The 20,593-nt window shown below is 40.2% G+C and overlaps 1 protein-coding gene across 9 annotated transcripts in view; it reads left to right on the top strand.

Moving 5' to 3' along the window:
• The window catches only part of LOC133564237 (PTB domain-containing engulfment adapter protein 1-like), a 200,492-nt gene that overhangs the window by 171,954 nt on the left and 7,945 nt on the right, over positions 1-20,593 (top strand). For 7 of the 9 annotated variants that reach the window (XM_061918406.1, XM_061918403.1, XM_061918409.1 and 4 more), the window contains exons 5-11: positions 844-942; positions 1,089-1,226; positions 8,710-8,826; positions 14,444-14,530; positions 14,629-14,853; positions 14,964-15,102; positions 19,469-19,563. In XM_061918406.1, the coding sequence (XP_061774390.1) occupies positions 844-942; positions 1,089-1,226; positions 8,710-8,826; positions 14,444-14,530; positions 14,629-14,853; positions 14,964-15,102; positions 19,469-19,563 (900 nt within the window). The remainder of the gene's footprint in view (positions 1-843; positions 943-1,088; positions 1,227-8,709; positions 8,827-14,443; positions 14,531-14,628; positions 14,854-14,963; positions 15,103-19,468; positions 19,564-20,593) is intronic. The other 2 variants (XM_061918411.1, XM_061918410.1) reach the window with 1 other exon arrangement.

Below are 20,593 nucleotides of genomic sequence, written 5' to 3'. Positions count from 1 at the left end.
ATATTTCATCAAGCTAGAATCGTTAATATTAATTAGCTAACACGTTTGCAAGTGTCGGAGTTAGTATTATTAACTTAGAATGGAATTTTTTTCGTATTGTTTTAGTTTCACAAATTCCGCTGTAAACTCACCAAAATATCACCGTGGATTTATTATGTTTGTTCAGCTGATTGGAGAGCCAGCTTCCGGTGACTTCTGTTTTGTTTGTTCAGCCGTTTTACTGCCGTGTTTGGAAACGATTTTAGGTATGTAAACGAACATTTTTCTGTGTAAATATATATATCCACGGTTTATAATCCGGTGGAGTTTATGTATGGAAAAATAACGATTTCTTCTAAATTTTACTGAGTGCAGCTTATATACCGGTGCATACCAGAAAATATGTTGGTTTATTTTGTTTCTGCGATAGATAGTTTGGCTGAACCGATTTGAGGTTTTTCAGAATTAAAAGTGTTGAAGTACGTTGTTTCCAACAATATTTTGGAATTTCAGGCCGCCTTCCTGAGAAAGCGGAGTATCTTAGACAAACTTTATTGATCCACAAGGGAAATTGTTCCACACAGTAGCTCAGTTACAAAAGGATGGAAAGTATAATGACCAGAAGGGCACAAAAAAAGGGCAAAATCAAAAAAGGTATAAAGTAGACTAAAATGTACCATAGTAGCAATATAAAATATAACATATATGTAATATTTACATATCATATGTACATTGTATAATATATACTGATATCTTGTATCATTTTATATTATATTTTTGATATCTTCCTTACAGCCGCTATTACTGGCTTATTTTAGCTGACATTACAGTCCGTTGCTGATAAACTAACTGATATGTTTGCAGTTTCAGAGGCATATCAAAAAGTCAGAGGGACAGAAAATCCCAAAAGTTGAACTGCAGATTTCCATATATGGTGTGAAGATACTCGATTCCAAAACCAAGGTAAGTCCCGTGTAATCAACTTTGAATCTATTATTGATTATACACGGTTGGTGTGTTGTTTAGAAAAGTCAATTACTCTGTGCAAGTAGTCATGCAAAGCCTCGATCACGTTGATTAATCACGATATTGTGGGTTTTGGTTTTCAGGATGTGCAGCATAACTGTCAGTTACACAGAATATCCTTCTGTGCAGATGACAAAACGGACAAAAGGATATTCACATTCATCTGCAAGGACTCGGAGTCAAACAAACACCTCTGCTTTGTGTTTGACAGCGAAAAGTGTGTAAGTGTCCCAGGTTTTGAACGGTGGACGTCTCAAGTTCAGGGTTCGTACGGGTGCTTAATAACCTTGTAAATGCTTGGATTCTAATGTTGTGTTTTCAAGGTTTGAAAAATGCTTCAATTTTGGGTGAAGCATTTTCATCATGTTTCTCGGCAGTCTGTCTCCATAGGCTAATTATAAAATGGAAAACAATTCAATAGGTTTATTTAAACATGAAATCAGCCCTTACATTAGGTTGTATATACGGCGCTGTGTCGCCCCCAAGAGGATAGTGGTGTATTGGTACATCGGTCCATCATGCCGGTGTCTTGACGGGAGGTGGGGGTCGTAGCTTACGGCGAGGTTTGTTCTCCCGGGATGCAAACGGACTATTACGGACAAGGCTTGCAGGTAGGAACATATTTATTAATCTAACTCAAGAAATCTTGACAGGGCATGAGGTAAAACCAGGGGTCGGGAACCTTTTTGGCAGAGAGAGGCATGAAAGCCAAATATTTTCAAATGTATTTCCGTGAGAGCCATATCATATTTTTTAACACTGCCTAATAGGTGCATTTTTTTAACTAAAACCAACATTTTTAGAGTATAATAAGTCTCTAAATTATTTTCAATAACATCGTTATTTCTTGAACAGGTGCGGTAGAAAACAGTTGGATGGATTAAAATACATGAGAATGTTTTATATTTTGAACGTTATTTTTAACATGGTGACTATCAGCAGAATTATTCATTACTTATCGTGTTAAGCAGTGTAAGCTAAGATTTATCTGAGAGACAGTTGCAGTCATCAAAAGAGCCACATCTGGCATCTAGAGCCATGAGTTCCCTACCCCTCAGGTAAACAAACAAACTATGGCTTGGTACAAACAAAACTTACTTGGACACGGCATGAAGCGATCAACATGAACTATGGCATCGCGTGAAAACAAGCAAACACGACAGGCCGACTGACTGGCAAAGACAGGCTTAAATAAGGGTCTCTTGATTAGAGCAGGTGCGTGTCCCAAACACCAGAGGCAGGTGAAACTAATAAGTCGGCATGGTGACCAAAACAAGGGTGCACAAAAACGGGAACTAATGGAGTCTTATAACTAACAGAAAATAACGAAAAACATAATCCAGACCGCAGTCGTTTTAAATGAACAGAGGATGGAAATTATTAGTCCAGTATTGGACTTGTTTGTACTGTGAAGGTCATGTAATGTGTAACCTTTTTAGAGCAGGTGCGTGTCCCGAACACCAGAGGCAGGTGAAACTAATAAGTCGGCATGGTGACCAAAACAAGGGTGCACAAAAACGGGAACTAATGGAGTCTTATAACTAACAGAAAATAACGAAAAACATAATCCAGACCACAGTCGTTTTAAATGAACAGAGGATGGAAATTATTAGTCCAGTATTGGACTTATTTGTACTGTGAAGGTCATGTAATGTGCAACCTTTTTCGCAACTTAGAGCTGAGTTAATATGATTTTCTAGTTTTTACACAACATGGTTGTATGCATTTCTTGGTCTATTATTTTCGCTGTCTACTTAACTTTTCTGGCTACCTCAGTGAAAGCAAAAAAAGTAAACTTTTGTCTTTTTGTTAATCTCTTATCATAGCCACAGTTTTAAGGCTAGATATGCTTAATAAAAGGTGACTGAGGGGTTATGAAACAAACACACATGTGTTCCTTTAATTCAGGGGTGGGCAACCCGCGGCTCCGGAGCCGTACGCGGCTCTTTAGCGCCGTCCTAGTGGCTCTCTGGAGCTTTTTCAAAAATATATGAAAAAATGGAAATGATGAGGGGAAAAAAAATGTTTGGTTTTAATTTGGTTTCTGTCAAACACAAACCTCGCTAATTGCTATAAAGCACACTGTTTATTATAAACATGCTTCTCTGATTCGAGTATTTGGCGAGCGCCATTTTTGTCCTACTAATTTTGGCGGTCCTTGAACTCACCGTAGTTTGTTTACATGCATAACTTTCTCCGACTTCCTAAGACGTGATTTATGCCGCTACTTTTTCTGTCTCGTTTTGTCCACCATACTTATAACTTTGCGCATGAATGCACAAAGGTGAGTTTTGTTTATGTTATTATGTGGAGTGTGCTGATCAGACATATTTGGTCACTGCATGACTGCAAGCTAATCGATGCTAACATGCTATTTAGGCTAGCTATATGTACATATTGCATCATTATGCCTCATTTGTAGCTATATTTGAGCTCATTTAGTTTCCTTTAAGTCCTCATAATTCAATGTATATCTCATGACACACTATCTGTATGTAATATGACTTTTAATTTTTTTCGGCTCCAGACAGATTTGTTTTTGTATTTTTGGTCCAATATGGCTCTTTCAACATTTTGGCTTGCCGAGCCCTGCTTTAATTTATTATCCTTATATTAACGTGGAACAATTTTTTGTAAATAAAAGAGTGAAATTGACATTTTGAGGTGTCAATCAATCCGTGCTGTTCAATGTCACTGAGTGCTGGAAGTAAGAAAAATAACCAGAAATGGGAAAAACAACTCAAACGGAGACACGTTTGTAAACACCGATGACATTGAATAGTCTTCATTTACTATGCCCCATTTAGTTAACAACTTCTGGTTCAATGTTAGGCTTTTTAGCACATGTTCCCTATTTTTCCTACAGACAGCATTTGATGACCTGAAACAACAAAGCTATGGATTGATTCACACTGGTTTTCACCTTTTTTGAAGGGTACTGAAAAAAAATGGAAAATTGTCTGCACAATTCTACAGGTCATAATTTACTTTAGTGTAGGGCTGGGCGATATGGGCTTTATTTTAATATCTCAATATTTTTTAGGCCATGTCACGATACACGATGTATATCTCGATATTTTGTCTTAGTCTTGAATGAACACTTGATACATATAATCACAGCAGTATGATGATTCTATGTCTACATTAAAACATTCTTGTTCATACTGCATTGATATATGCTCATTTTAAACTTTCATGCACAGAGGGAAATCACAACTAAGTAAATTTAGCAGAACTGTATTTGTTAAACAGTTATTAAAGGTGAACATTATCACAATTTCAAAAGGGTTAAAAACAATAAAAATCAGTTCCCAGTGGCTTGTTTTATTTTTCGAAGTTTTTTTAAAAATTTTACACCTCCCGGAATATCCCTAAAAAAAGCTTTAAAGTTCTCGATTTTCGCTATTTGCGATGCGACTGTCCATTTCCCTGTGACGTCATACAGTGCTGCCAATACAAACAACATGGCGGTTACCACAGCAAGATACAGCGACATTAGCTTGGATTTCAGCGGCTTAATTGATTCAACAGATTACGCATGTATTGAAACAGATGGTCGGAGTATGGAGGCAGATAGCGAAAACGAAATCGAAGAAGAAACTGAAGCTATTGAGCAAACAGCTATTGACGCTATTCGGCCATAGCATGGGTGTACTTAATGAAGTGGCCCATAGCATGGCTGCCTTATTAGCATCGCCGGTAAAATGTGCGGACCAAACGATCAGGACTTTCGCATCTTGTGACACTGGAGCAACTTAAATCCGTCGATTGGTAAGTGTTTGTTTCGCATTAAATGTGGGTATCTAGTTTCAAATGTACATACAGCTAGCGTAAATAGCATGTTAGCATTGATTAGCATAGCATGTTAGCATCGATTAGCTGGCAGTCATGCTGCGACCAAATATGTCTGATTAGCTCATAAGTCAACAACATCAACAAAACTCACCTTTGTGATTTCGTTGACTTAATCGTTGCAAATGCATCTGCAGGTTATCCATACATCTCTGTGCCATGTCTGTCTTAACATCGCCGGCAGACACTGGCACATTCAATGGGGGTCTGGCGGCAGATTTCTTGCCAGTGGTGCTACTTGAATCCCTCCCTGTTAGTGTTGTTACACCCTCCGACAACACACCGGCGAGGCATGATGTCTCCAAGGTTCCAAAAAATAGTCGAAAAAACGGAAAATAACAGAGCTGAGACCCGGTGTTTGTAATGTGAAAATGAAAATGGCGGGTGTGTTACCTCGGTGACGTCACGTTCTGACGTCATCGCTACAAGACCGATAAACAGAAAGGCGTTTAATTCGCCCAAATTCACCCATTTAGAGTTCGGAAATCGGTTAAAAAAATACATGGTCTTTTTTTTGCAACATCAAGGTATATATTGACGCTTACATAGGTTTGGTGATAATGTTCCCCTTTAAGTAGTGGCACAAACATTCATGTCATTTCCAAACATAAAGTGCAAGATTGTTAGACATTTTAAACCAAGCTATTAGTGCACTTTTGTGCATTATGTCACTAAGATCACATATCAAAACACTAAATTAAAGTGCACTTTTTGTACAGAACGCCACACAAATATGATTTAAACAGTTTTTTTTTAATTATATTTGCAAGTTTCATTACACGTTATCTGTATGTAATGTTGGCTGCATTTCTGATAGTTGCCATGTTGTTCCAGACCACAGGAAACGTTACCCAGCTTGCAAAGATTGTAATAAATCCATTAGACGTTTTCTTTTACCTGGACACACACATCTATACCTTTGGCCATTCTAAGACAGTAATTTTTCCAGGAGTCATCTCACCCTCTGAGAAGTTGTACTAATGTTGTGACGCTTAGCTGGCATCGTGGTGAAGTTGCGTTCTCTCAGTGGTGCAATGCGGAAGAGACACGGCGTGAATGTAAGGAATAATGATTCATTAACACACTAAAGAACACTATAAAACTGACTAGGAACCAAAAACACTTGCACGAAGGCACTAACAAACAAAACAAACTGAAATAGCATGGGAGTTAGAAAGAACAGAAAGCGCTGGCATGTGAACTAGGTACAAACTAACTAAATAGTATGGAAGCTAATCGAGATCAAGAAGATATTTACCACAATGCGGGATAGCGACGTCACCTGTTGCATCAAAGCAAATTACACTGCGAGTCAGAATGAACCAAAAGGGCAGGCTTATATAAAGAGATAATCAAAAATCAGGTGCGCGTGAAACTATGACAATGAAACAAAACAGGAAGTGCCACCAGGAACTAAGGACATCAAATAACAGGATTTGATACACAAACAGAACAAAAACAGAACATGACATGATCCAAGTCGTGGATCATGACAAATGTTTCCCAATGTTGTAAAAAGGTGTGGAATAAATATTACATTTCAACATTTCTGTCAATGGAAATTTGCATCAGCCTGCTACTCATGGTCATTTTGATAGTAGGCTAATATAGACACTTACATCATGTGTTGCCTTCTTTATAACACTTATAGAAGTCTTCTAATTTTTTGCGGCTCCAGACCCGATTACTTGTTTGTATTTGTGGTCCAATATGGCTCTCTAAACATTTTGGGTTTCCGACCCCTGTACTAGGTCATAAAATCAGTGTCAGTTGAGTCGGTCCATAGGTTGCCTGTAGGTCTTTTTCATGACCAGCAGATGTCAGTATTTAGTGACACAGTACAAATACATTTTTGCAATGTGTCGAAACACTTCATGACACTTCATTAACCCATCACTACTGCAAACTAAAGCGCTCCAAAAGGACGAAAAAACTCGACACAAACTTGACCAAAAAACTTTAGCAAGCGAAAATCACTCTCTCAGAGGGAACAAAGAAATCAATAAATAAAGCGAGGCAATACTTATCAAACTTGGTTCAAGGCTGTGGCAACAAGACAGGGGAAGATGAGGACTATATATATATACACATGAGGGAGGGTGACACAGGTGGGTGCAATCAGGAGAGACATCAGACCAGCGACACAGGAGGAAGGGCAAGTGGCCAGAAACGAGAGGAGGATTAGAATTTTCAAAATAAGACAGGAAGTTTGCCAGACAACCCCAAAACAGGACTTCGCTTCACCACGGTGTGACACGTTAATAGAGACAGTCTTTTGTACAAAAATTGATCTTGAAAGTCCTCACCATGAATTGATTAACGTCATACTTGCCAACCTTGAGACCTCCGATTTCAGAGAGGTGGGGCGGGGGGCGTGGTTAAGAGGGGAGGAATATATTTACAGCTAGAATTCACCAAGTCAAGTATTTCATATATATATATATATATATAAATATATATATATATATATATATATATATATACTTGACTTTCAGTGAATTCTAGCTATATATATATACATATATATATAAAATAAATATTTGAATTTCAGTGTTCATTTATTCATACATATACACACACATAACACTCATCTACTCATTGTTGAGTTAAGGGTTGAATTGTCCATCCTTCTTCTATTCTCTGTCACTATTTTTCTAACTACCACTACTTCTTCCCGGAGGCTATCCAGGTCCAATCGCAGCTGCGACTTGGAACTTACAAGCGTATTTCTTCATCTTACTCGTCATCGGCGTCGCCACGGCTGTATCTTCCTCGTTCTTCTGCTTCGTCTCCTTGTTGTGTGCGCCGTTGTGCACTGCACTCTCTAAAAGCCGTAGATGTTATCGCCACACATGCATGTACAGTAGTTGGCAGTATTGTCCTGTTTAAGAGTGTCACAACATTGCTGTTTACGGCAGACGAACTGCTTTATGGGACGGCATGGCGTAGTGGGTAGAGCGGCCGTGCCAGAAACCTGAGGGCAGCAGGTTCGCTTCCCACCTATTGACATCTAAAAAAGCGCTGCCGTTGTGTCCTTGGGCAGGACACTTCACCCTTGCCCCCGGTGCCGCTCACACTGGTGAATGAATGATGAACGAATGATAGGTGGTGGTCGGAGGGGCCGTAGGCGCAAACTGGCAGCCACGCTTCCATCAGTCTACCCCAGGGCAGCTGTGGCTACAAATGTAGCTTACCACCACCAGGTGTGAAAGAATGATGGGTTCCCACTTCAATGTGAGCGCTTTGAGTATCTAACAATAGAAAAGCGCGATATAAATCTAATCCATTTTTATTATTATTATTATTTACGGTAGACAAAAATGTGACTGCTGTTGTTGTGTGTTGTTACTGCGCTGGGAGGAGGTTAATGAAACTGCCTAACAATAAACCCACATAAGAAAACAAGAACTCGCCCCTCGATCATTCTACAGTTATAACGTTATTGGGAAGACGCTGTATGTATTGTGGGAAATCGGACGTGAAAACAGGCTGTCCTCACTCAGGTCCGCATGGAGCTGGAGGGGGCGTGGCCTCCTGAATTTCGGGAGACTTTTGGGAGAAAATTTGTCCCGGAAGGTCTGAATTTTGGGAGTCTCCCGGAAAATCCGGGAGGGTTGGCAAGTATGATTAACGTGGACCCCGACTTAAACAAATTGAAAAACTTATTGGGGTGTTACCATTTAGTGGTACGGAATATGTACTGCACTGTGCAATCTACTCATAAAAGTTTCAATCAATCAATCTTAAAATGGGAAAAAGTGTACGAACCCTGCAAGTCCATCCACCTAATTGCCAGCCTTCAACCGACTGTGTGGCATCCCGTTTAAAATATCACTTCTGTTTCTGCCGCAGGCTGAAGAGATCACGCTCACCATCGGCCAGGCTTTCGACTTGGCCTACAAGAAGTTCCTGGAGTCGGGGGGTAAAGATGTGGAGACCAGAAAGCAGATTGGGAGTCTGCAGAAACGAGTATGTTCTTTCAACGTGTTGGGTTGTCATTAATGGGTGTTGTTGACGCTGACGTCCACCGGCCGGTAATTGGCCTTTAATGACGTGTCACTTGGGCGGCGGTGAATGGGAGTCAGCTCGTTAGTAACCTCGTTTGGCTCAGCCATCATAAGTGGGCGGATGTTGATGAAATAAACCGCCTTAAGTGCCGTTATGTATGAAAGACCCCGATACACTTTGACGGCGCAGCTCTTATTAAATGATACTTGAAGAAGATCTCGTGTGGGTGGGAAAAGCTAACTGGATAATTACACTGAAAAAGTCATTTCTACAGGAGATGTGTAGAGGGACTTAATTAAAGGAGGAAGAAAAATTGTCCGCGTATAAAGTGTAATTAAGTCTTACGTCAAGATGAAGACTCATCTATTTGGCTTTAATTACAAACAATAGAAGGGAAAAAGGAAAAAAAAAATTCTCTAAATAATAATTATATATATATATATATATATATATATATATATATATATATATATATATATATATATATATATATATATATATATATATATATATATACATATACATATATATGTATATATATATATATATATATATATATATATATATATATATATATATATATATTTATATATATATATATACATATATATATATATATATATATATATAAAAAAAAAAATATATATATATATTAGGGGTGTAACGGTACGTGTATTCGTATTGAACCGTTTCGGTACCGGGGTTTCTATTCGGTTCGGAGGTGTACCGAACGAGTTTCCACACGGACATATTAAGTAGCGTACCGCATGTTGTGTAAACAATGCACACCGAGGCACAACTCACGACATGTTAGCAGCGACCGGGCTACGATAGACTGACCATACCTCCTCTTTTCCCCGTATATGTCCTCTTTTGTGGGGCTGTCCGGGTGGAGTTTCTTAAATGCCTCAAATGTCCGGCATTTTAAGTTAGGGTTGCGTGTATTTTCAATGTACGTTCGGGGTTCAGAAGGGGTTAAAAACAAAACACATTAAGCAGGGAGCAGGATTCGTGAGGTAGGGGCAGAGAGAGAAAGAGCGAGAGAGTTATGATAAACTCGCATGCGTCGCCAGGCTCTGCTTTTTACCCATGGATTTATCAGATTTTATTTTTTATTGTCTATAGCAGGGGTGTCAAAAGTGTGCGCCGGAGGCCATTTGCGGCCCACGGCTAATGTTTTAAAGGCCCACGGCACATTCTAAAAATACTATTAAAAGAAACAAAAACATAACAAAAATGAAATAAAAAAGTTTGAAAGTTAAATGTAATTTAGAAAAAAGTTGTTATGGTTTAACAAAGGGAGTGATGGCAAAAGGACACCAGGGGGCAGTAATGTTCATACACGTATTATATATATAGTAAATGTATATATAATAATAACAAACAATACTACTGAACTATATAATGGAGTGTGCCAAAATCCAAGAGTGTATGCGTGCGACTATGTGTGTAGATTAGCTGGAGTGTGTGTTACCAAGTGTTGACGAGAGCGAACGAACGAGACAGACCATGGGGCCTGTAAGGGGTGCGGGGCGAGAGAGAGGTGTCAAAGTCGGGGGGCGTGCGAGGAGTCGAGGAACGAGGGAGGCAGTCGAAATCCAGGGCAACGGAAGGAAAACAGGTACACCATGAATTACTGCTCAAACACGGGAGAAGACAAAGGACACGTCAAGCCACGGAGAGGAGACAAAAATAGAGCATAAAGCTTCACTTACGGTTCACCATGTTAGAACTAAGTTCCCGCGAGGATCCCTGGGTCCACTGGTCTTTCAAGCAGGTCGCCCTCATCAATTCCAGGTGTGTAGACAGGCAATCGTCTGCAGACTTGTAGCTGCGTGGGCGTGCTGCTCTCAGCGCGAGACGGGGCGTGTCCGAGCGCACTGTCAGCTGAGAGGGCGCATGCGGGCGTGCTCGTCATGAGGCACAGATGAGGACGCATTGGAATGCGCCCTGGCCGTGACAAAAGTTGCATTAAATAATAAATAAATAATAGAAAAAGTTCCAATAAATAATAAAACAAAGCTGTTTTTTTTCTTTCAAACTGTCATTGTTCAAAACATAATATTGAATCAAAATTATTGACCTATCCAAGGTTCCCATTACCTCACATCAAATATTCCACTAAGAAAAATATTTTTGGTGGAAGAATTTGCAAATTTGTTGAATAAATAACCCAACAATTTATATTTTGTTGTTTTCTTACTGTACCGAAAATTAACCGAACCGTGACCTCTAAACCGAGGTACGTACCGAACCGAAAATGTTGTGTACCGTTACACCCCTAATTGTTGTTGATAATATTCAATTCTGTTTCACTACTTTTGGTTTGTTCTGTGTCGTGTTTGTGTCTCCTCTCAATTGCTCTGTTTATTGCAGTTCTGAGTGTTGCTGGGTCAGGTTTGGTTTTGGAATTGGATTGCATTGTTATGGTATTGCTGTGTAGTGGTTTGTTGGATTGATGAAAAAAATAACAGTGTTTCCCACAGGTCAGGCTTCTATTTGTGGTGGTGTGGTCGGGCGTGGGGGGTTTGTTGGTGGGGGGGATGGGGGGCAGCGGCAACGGCAATGACCAAAAAGAACGCGGGGTTGGAATATAATTACATCACTTTATGTACATATTTATATACATATTTATATACATATTTATATAATATATATATATATGTATATTTTTTTTTTATTTTTGATTTTTTTTTTTATCCATCCATTTCTACCGCTTATTCCCTTTCGGGGTCGCGAGGGGCGCTGACGCCTATCTTATTTTTTTAAAATCTGTGGCGGCTGTAATTCTTTAGTGGCAGGCCGCAACAAATAAATGAATGTGTGGGAAACCCTGAATAAATAAGAAAACACAAAAATTTAAAAAATCGATTTTTTGAAAAATGAGAATCGATTCTGATTCGCACGATGTATTCGAATCGATTTTTTTCCCACACGCCTAATATATATATATATATTAGGGATGCACCGAAATGAAAATTTGTGGCCGAAGCCGAAACCGAATAAAATTTGAGCGCTTGGCCGAAGGTCGAATACCAAATACCGAATAATAAATGCAGTTTTTCACAACTTTTTTATATTGCATAAATAGCCTAGAATAAATTTTTAGACATGTTTTTCAAATAAAGTACATTTTTATTGAATATTGACATTTTTTTAATATTCCAGTAGCCCTTGCTTTTCAAAAAAAGCACAGTTTTTCATTTATATTAGGCCTTCAAACAAAACATGCATTCCAAAAAAAAAAATAAAGTGCATTAAAGTGGATAAACCCACAACAAATGAATTATTGTCCTTTTGGCAAAAGTCTGCTTAGCCACAGTAGATATGCTAATAATGTAAACAGAAGGCTCAAGTAAATCTCAATTAAGTGTGTGCTTGTAACCTCATACACTTATACAGGTAGCCAAACACAACAGGCTAATAATGTAAACAGAAGCCCCACTAAATCTCAATAAGTTTGTGCTTGTAACCTCATACACTTATACAGGTACACAACATATCCCAGGCCAGAACAGATTTGTCAATAACAGTACTTCAGCTTCAGAATAAAAAGAAGGAAACTAACTATGTATAAAACAATTTTAATTTAACACTGCACGTTGGTTGATTGCGTCACCGCGTAAAAAAATTGCGTCTTTGCGTCACACGCCACTATTCGGCCTTGCTTTTAACTCATTCCACCGAAAGCCGAATGTGGCTTTTTTTTGCCATATTCGGCCGAATATATTCGGTTACCGATTAATCGGTGCATCCCTAATATATATATAATATATGGGGAACATCATCTGGTACAATCCGCCATTCAGCAAAAACGTCTCAACCAACATCGGCCGCAAGTTCCTCACTCTGATCGACAAACACTTCCCCAAAGGCAACACCCTAAGAAAAATATTCAACAAGAACAAAATTAAATTGAGCTACAGCTGTATGAATAACATACAACAAATCATTTCAAACCACAACAAAGCAATTGCAAAAGGACTGCCTACCCCCAGACTAAACGACTCTGAAACCAATAAGGAATGTAACTGTCGCAAGAAACCTGATTGCCCTCTCAACGGGGGGTGCTTACAAACATCAGTCGTTTACCAAGCAAAGGTAACACGCAAGGACATTAACACATCCGACACGTACGTAGGATTAACCGAAGGAGCGTTCAAAACAAGATGGAATAATCACAACGCCTCCTTTAGAAAACAGACTTTGCGGAATTCTACAGAACTCAGCAAACACATTTGGAACCTCAAAGACAATAATGTTGAATATTCAATAACATGGCAAATTCTTGCATCCAGCACACCTTACAACAGTGGTAATAAAAGATGCAACCTATGCTTAAAAGAGAAACAGTTTATTATATATCATCCAGATCTATCATCCCTCAACAAGCGCAGTGAAATCATTTCAACATGCCGCCACAGACGGAAACACCTCCTAGGTAACACATGAGCCAATCACCACACCCTACGGCTGCTTGTACCCACCCACTCTGTGCCCTATATAGACCATTGTATGTGAATGATTCCATTAAAATCTCCTGATGATTGAGGGAACCCCTCATGAAACAGTTCTGTAGAGACGAAGTAGTCTTGTAATTTTTCCCACACCTACATATTGCGCTCTACCATGGTATCGAGCACTATTCTCTGGATAATCCAATCAAGACATATATATATATATATATATATATATATAGAGCTGGTCCACAGTTCCACGACCAGGACGAAAACCACACTGCTCCTCCTGAATCCGAGGTTCGACTATCCGACGTAGCCTCCTCTCCAGTACACCTGAATAAACCTTACCGGGAAGGCTGAGGAGTGTGATCCCACGATAGTTGGAACACACCCTCCGGTCCCCCTTCTTAAAGAGAGGAACCACCACCCCGGTCTGCCAATCCAGAGGTACCGCCCACGATGTCCACGCGATGCTGCAAAGTCTTGTCAACCAAGACAGCCCCACAGCATCCAGAGCCTTAAGGAACTCCGGGCGGATCTCGTCCACCCTTGGGGCCTTGCCACCAAGGAGCTTTTTAACTACCTCAGCGACCTCAGCCCCAGAAATAGGAGAGTCCACCACAGATTCCCCAGGCACTGCTTCCTCATAGGAAGACGTGTTGGTGGGATTGAGGAGGTCTTCGAAGTATTCCTTCCACCTATCCACAACATCCGCAGTCGAGGTCAGCAGAACACCATCCGCACCATACACGGTGTTGATAGTGCACTGCTTCCCCTTCCTGAGGCGGCGGACGGTGGTCCAGAATCGCTTCGAAGCCGTCCGGAAGTCGTTTTCCATGGCTTCCCCGAACTCTTCCCATGTCCGAGTTTTTGCCTCCGCGACCGCTGAAGCTGCACACCGCTTGGCCTGTCGGTACCTGTCCACTACCTCCGGAGTCCTATGAGCCAAAAGGACCCGATAGGACTCCTTCATGTATAGAGAGAGAGAGAGATTTTTTAACCCAATGCGGCCCCCTGAGTCAAAAATAATTTTGGGGAGAAACCCTGACCTACTGTAGCATTAGGCACATTTGTACAAAGAAATGTTCACAAAGTTCTATGAATGGCCTCTCGTGCAGATCAAAGAGCTGGAGAACGAAAACTGCGACCTGAAGAAGCAACTCCAAGACCTGGAAGAGCACATGATGATAGCACACGTGCCGCCGGTAAGTGAGGCGGCCCTGCTTGGCGGTCGGCTAACCGTGTCATCAATTCACTGCTTCACTCTGCGACTAATGCACTTCCTCTGCCATCTTTCTCTCAGCCGTTATATCTAAATGAAGTTAATGAGGCGTACATGCTGCAGAGACCCTCTTCTCTCTTCTGGTGTCACGACATCAACTCCTATCTGGAAATCTCTTCCGTCACGCTCACCCCTATGAGCTCGCCGGAGTCCAACCTGTCTGGCGGACTACTAACTCCTCCGCCTGCCAAACCCTCTTTCCTTCCTCCTAAACCCCCCGAGGGATGCGGCATCCCGAGACCCCGCGTAAACACCTTCTGCTTCTCTTATTATCTCCCCTGCGTTTTGCTTGCCTGCTGTGTTTGTTTACACGCATGCCCACGCTGACCAGGACTGTGTCCGACACTTTAAAACAGGCAGGGAGCGTCTCCGTGAAACCGCAGTCCACGGACGTTTTCGACATGGTCCCCTTTTCCCCCGTCGCCCCGCTGGTGCCCACGCAAGTCAGCAACGGCTGCCCCCCACCTCCGCCTACCACACCGCCGTCAAATACAGGTGTGACGCTCCTTTCACGCTCCATTTTTAAGAAGGAGAACTGCACTTTTTTTTAAAAATATTGCTTCTATATCGTAAAAAAACATTAGCAAAAGTCAGCTAACAACGGAGTCAATCGTAGCTTCTCTATTCCACCCATAAAGCCTTTTAACAGGAACTATATATATTGTCACTTTAGTAGGTGGACATATTCACGTTGTGTTGTGTTTTTTTTTTTCTTTTTGTCTACGCATGGGAGAGTGCGAAACAAAATTTCGATTCCTTTGTATGTCTTTACATGTAAAGAAATTGACGAATAAAGCTGACTTGACTGACTTGACTTTTAAAGGCCTACTGAAATGAGATTTTCTTATTTAAACGGGGATAGCAGGTCCATTCTATGTGTCATACTTGATCATTTCGCGATATTGCCATATTTTTGCTGAAAGGATTTAGTAGAGAACATCCACGATAAAATTTGCAACTTTTCGTCGCTAATAAAAATGCCTTGCCTGTACCGGAAGTAGCAGACGATGTGCGCGTGACGTCACAAGTTGTAGGGCTCCTCACATCCTCACATCGTTTATAATCATAGCCTCCAGCAGCAAGAGCGATTTGGACCGAGAAAGCGACGATTTCCCCGTTAATTTGAGCGAAAATGAAAGATTTGTGGATGAGGAAAGTTAGAGTGAAGCACTAAAAAAAAAAAAAAGCGACGGCTCCAGGCAACGGCAATGGGAGCGATTCAGATGTTATTAGACACATTTACTAGGATAATTCTGGAAAATCCCTTATCTGCTTATTGTGCTAATAGTGTTTTAGTGAGATTATGAAGTCATACCTGAAAGTCGAAGGGCTGCGGTGAGGAGCCAATGGAGGAGCCAAGATCACAGCTGCCTTTTTGACAGCTGCAGGAGGAGGTCGCATAATCCGCTGAAGTCTCCGGTAAAAGCCGACTTAATATCACAATTTTCCCATCCAAAAACTTGCTGGTAGAGAAACATGTTCGCTTGACCGCTCTGTGTTAAAGCCTCACAACAAAAGAAACACCGGCTGTGTTTCGGTTGCTAAAGGCAGCTGCAATCCACCGCTTTCCACCAACAGCATTCTTCTTTGACGTCTCCATTATTAATTGAACAAATTGCAAAAGATTCAGCAACACAGATGTCCAAAATACTGTGTGATTATGCGATTAAAGCAGACTACGTTTAGCCGTGAGTGGTGCTGGGAGAACATGTCCGCTCCGACCAATAACGTCACAAGCACGCGTCAACATAAGCGTCATCTTTTAAATTTAAAATTGCAATTTAGTAAACTAAAAAGGCCGTATTGGCATGTGTTGCAATGTTAAGATTTCCTAATTGATTTCTAAACTATCAGACTGCGTGGTCGGTAGTAGTGGGTTTCAGTAGGCCTTTAAAAAAGATCCAAAAACCATCAACAATACTCCATTTACATCTGGTGACTTGATTATTAATCAAGTATTAGCAATATTGTTATTATAGGTGCTAACGCAGACAGTCTATTTTTAGGTAAGTAGGTATTTAGGTCTTTATTGTTGTGGAAGTTGCTTCCTTGCAGCTCCACTGTCAGACACGGCACAGGAGCCAAGCGTGCAGGTCCCAACAAGACCTCGATAAACATCGTTTTTTTAACAACCGTTTTCTCCAGCCGCGTCCGTATCCTCTCTCCCTCTCTGCTCCCGACCGCTTACTTTTAAAAACAACAGACTATTAGATTAACACGTACCGCCTGTGAAATCTAATCGCCTGCCAGCTGTGTCTCGCCGTCAGCACTGCCACACCCCCCCGGTCTGATGATGCTCTGTCCTCAGCACCATGGACAGAGGCGGTGACTTTTGCTCCTGCAGGCAGCGCGGACGACATCCGCCTCCACGACTGTCATTGCACATGTACGACGAAACTTTTGTTTTCAGCACAATCCCGTTCGAGATTAGACAGACAAACAGTGTACAGGGTTACAGAACAGGAACGCCACAAGATGGGAAAGAGGTAAACGCTGGGGAAGGATAAGTAAAAAACATACAATCTCGACCCAGTTTGGAGTGGGAAAAAAACCTCCATAGCACAAACACATATACAAATTACAACATACATCTGGAGATATCTAGCAATAGAGGGGATGGGGGAGTGGGGGTCATGGTGGAAGGCTGCAGCTCTTCAGGCGCTGCCCATCACTCCATCACTCGGTTTAGCTCGGTTGGTAGAGTGGCCGTGCCAGCAACTTGAGGGTTGCAGGTTCGATTCCCACTTCGCCCATCCTAGTCACTGCCGTTGTGTCCTTGGGCAAGACACTTTACCCACCTGCTCCCAGTGCCACCCACACTGGTTTAAATGTAACTTAGATATTGGGTTTCACTATGTAAAGCGCTTTGAGTCACTTGAGAAAAAGCGCTATATAAATATAATTCACTTCACTTCACTTCCTAAGGGATTCGCGTCAAAAGGCGTTGGACGGATGTTTTAGCGGCGCTTTGATCACAGAAAACTACCTTATGCTGCTATATGGACACATTGAGGCGGCGAGCTGCTGCATGGCCTCTGAATTGGTAAATTTTTAAATAATAAATCATGCCTCTCACCTGGACTGCAGAAGAATGTGGACGTGCATCGGGAGGTTGGTCAACATTGACATCCAATTCAAATAGACGAGAAAAAACGCTCGTTGGAGGCAACTTTTTATAAACATTTCGTTAGGATTAGGTTGAATTCTTCATCTAAACGGGAAGATATAAACATCCCATCAGTCTGCATCCCTTTCAGGTTCAAACACTGATGACATCTATTCAACAAGACAAAAGGCAAAGAATCAAGCAGAGACAGAATTCAATTTAGACTCTGATCTGAGGAGAGACATGGCCACTGTACACTCTGTACAGTCCAGCACCACGCTCTGACGAAAAAGGTTTACGTCTCCTCTTTTATTTCGATATTCAATGTTTACGAAAAAACACATGTCACAACAGGAATGGGGAGTATGTAAACAGTCATTGTTTTCGGTCACATTGAAGACAAAAGAAGAAGATGCCTCGGGCTTGGGCTCGTCCTGGATTCAGCTTCGGCAGGTCTTTGAGGACAATAGATAACCCTTCCCGTCTCATTCCAACGTACACAGCGGAATCTTCCAAGACTTTGCTCGGTGCAACAAAGACAGCTCTCATCTGTTCACTGGAAACTCAGAGAGCGGAAAGTTTTTTGATAATTGACATACAATTTTTTCTGACAATCCCAGCGAGAGCAGACATTGTACAGTAAGGGATTGTTTTACTATGCTCCGAGTTTAACTTTCTTGTTTGACGCTTAGTGTTTAACCCAGCTTATATAACTTGTAGATCAAGGAGTAGTGAAGTGAATTGGATTTATATAGCGCTTTTCTCTAGTGACTTAAAGGGCTTTTACATAGTGAAACCCAATATCTAAGTTACATTTAAACCAGTGTGGGTGGCACTAGGAGCAGGTGGGTAAAGTGTCTTGCCCAAGGACACAACGGCACTGACTGGGATGACAGAAGCGGGAATCGAACCTGGAACCCCTCAAGTTGCTGGCACGGCCGCTCTACCAACAGAGCCATACCGCCCCTAGTAGGAAGAAGCAGAGTTTATTTAATCCTACCACTTTTCGTTGTTCTCTGTAATAGAACAGTGAATAAATAATAAACCATGGTAAGTAAACAAATATTAAATACATAAATAATCTTAATCTCACAAAAAACAACCAACACATTTTTAAAAAGGGTTCAATGTCAATCATAATTCTTGTTCTGTGTACTTTCTGAAGACTTGTAGTTTGAACAGTCTTTTAAGCTGTATCATATTGGTGCTTTGTTAGATTTTTTGAGGGAGTTAATCCATTCCATAATTTAATTCCACATACGGATATGTTAAAGTTTTTAAGTGTCGTACGGTCATACCATTTTTTTTTTTTTAATTTGATCTTCCTCTAAGGTTATTCAGGCTCCAAAATATACGGTTCTGGATCATCATTTGTCCCAAAGTAGTCTTTGTTGTCCCTCATGAATTATGCCATGATTAGTAGTGTTGTTGTTGAAATAAATGATGCGTCAGTGAAAATAATACGCTTTAGTATGCTCAAAATGGAAAAAATATGTACTTACAGTGTGTATATGAAACCTCAATGGAGATGTTTGGATGTAAAAGCGGAATAGAGCGACTCCTGTTGACTCCACTGTTAGCTGACTTTTACTAGTGTTTATTTACTATTTAGAATGCCTCAAAAAATGTGTGCTTGTCTTACATAGGGATTGTGAATGTGAATTAAAAAAAAAAAATGCAGTTCCCCTCTAACAATATAACGTCATAATTGAACAGATGCATTGACAGTGTGATGTTTTGTTGTGCTGTCCGCAGCAAAAGACTTATTTGGCGCTGAACCTTTTGATCCGTTCACCTGTGGTGCCGCTGACTTCCCCCCTGATATTCAGTCAAAGTTGGACGAAATGCAGGTGAGTAAATACCGATAACAAAACCCTAATAAACAGACAACCATGGGGGGGAAATGCAAAATAAAGCAACTGGCAAGGGAACAAACATGAACAGGTGAGTGTCCTAATCACCAAACAGAGGCAGGTGTGACAATGTGAAAAATATAAATACAGTCTATTATACAACATTATTCACATGTGAATAATATAAATACAGTCTATTATACAGCATTATTCACATGTGAATTATATATATATATATATATATATATATATATATATATATATATATATATATATATATTCCATGTGAATTATATATATATATATATATATATATATATATATACATGTATATCTATATATATGTACATATATATATCTATATATATATAGATATATATATATATATATATATATATATATATATATATATATATATGAAGAGTTCATATGCAAAAGCAGATAAATCCATTTTGACCGATTCTGTATATTAACGATTTTCTGCCTGCTGGTGTTGTCGGTACATATACAAGCGTACAATGGTTCATTTAATATCAACATACGCAAGTCATAAAAGCCTAAACTTTTAAGAAATGCTGATGTAAGGAATGGCTTTCAAGTAAGAGTGTTTGATGTGGTTTTACGTCAAAAGCAGATATATCCAAATTATGATATGGCGCAAAAACAGATATCTCCAAAATCGTTTTCTTTGCGGTCGTTATTTCGCATAATATTCGATATAAAGATAGAGAGAAAAACAGAACGTGAAATGTATCGAAAGCCACATTTCAACGTAACAACTTTTCACATTTCTTGACTTCATTATTTAACAGTTTCGATCCCTTGGTACGCATAAATCTAGCTGTCCCTGCGAACATTGTTTTTTCGTACTTGCTAACCGGACATGCTTTTTTGGAACTGTGACCTCACATATTTACCTTGTGCTTTCAGCACAAAATGAAAAAACAAAAAAACAGTGTTGCAATTAAGACAATGTTTTATTAATAAAACAACCACAAATGCTCAACCTGGTTTGCCTCTCAAAAAC

Source organism: Nerophis ophidion, linkage group LG13 (assembly GCF_033978795.1).
Source record: "Nerophis ophidion isolate RoL-2023_Sa linkage group LG13, RoL_Noph_v1.0, whole genome shotgun sequence".
In the NCBI taxonomy this organism is placed as follows: Eukaryota; Metazoa; Chordata; class Actinopteri; order Syngnathiformes; family Syngnathidae; genus Nerophis; species Nerophis ophidion.
This window is presented reverse-complemented; position numbering and strand designations above follow the sequence as displayed.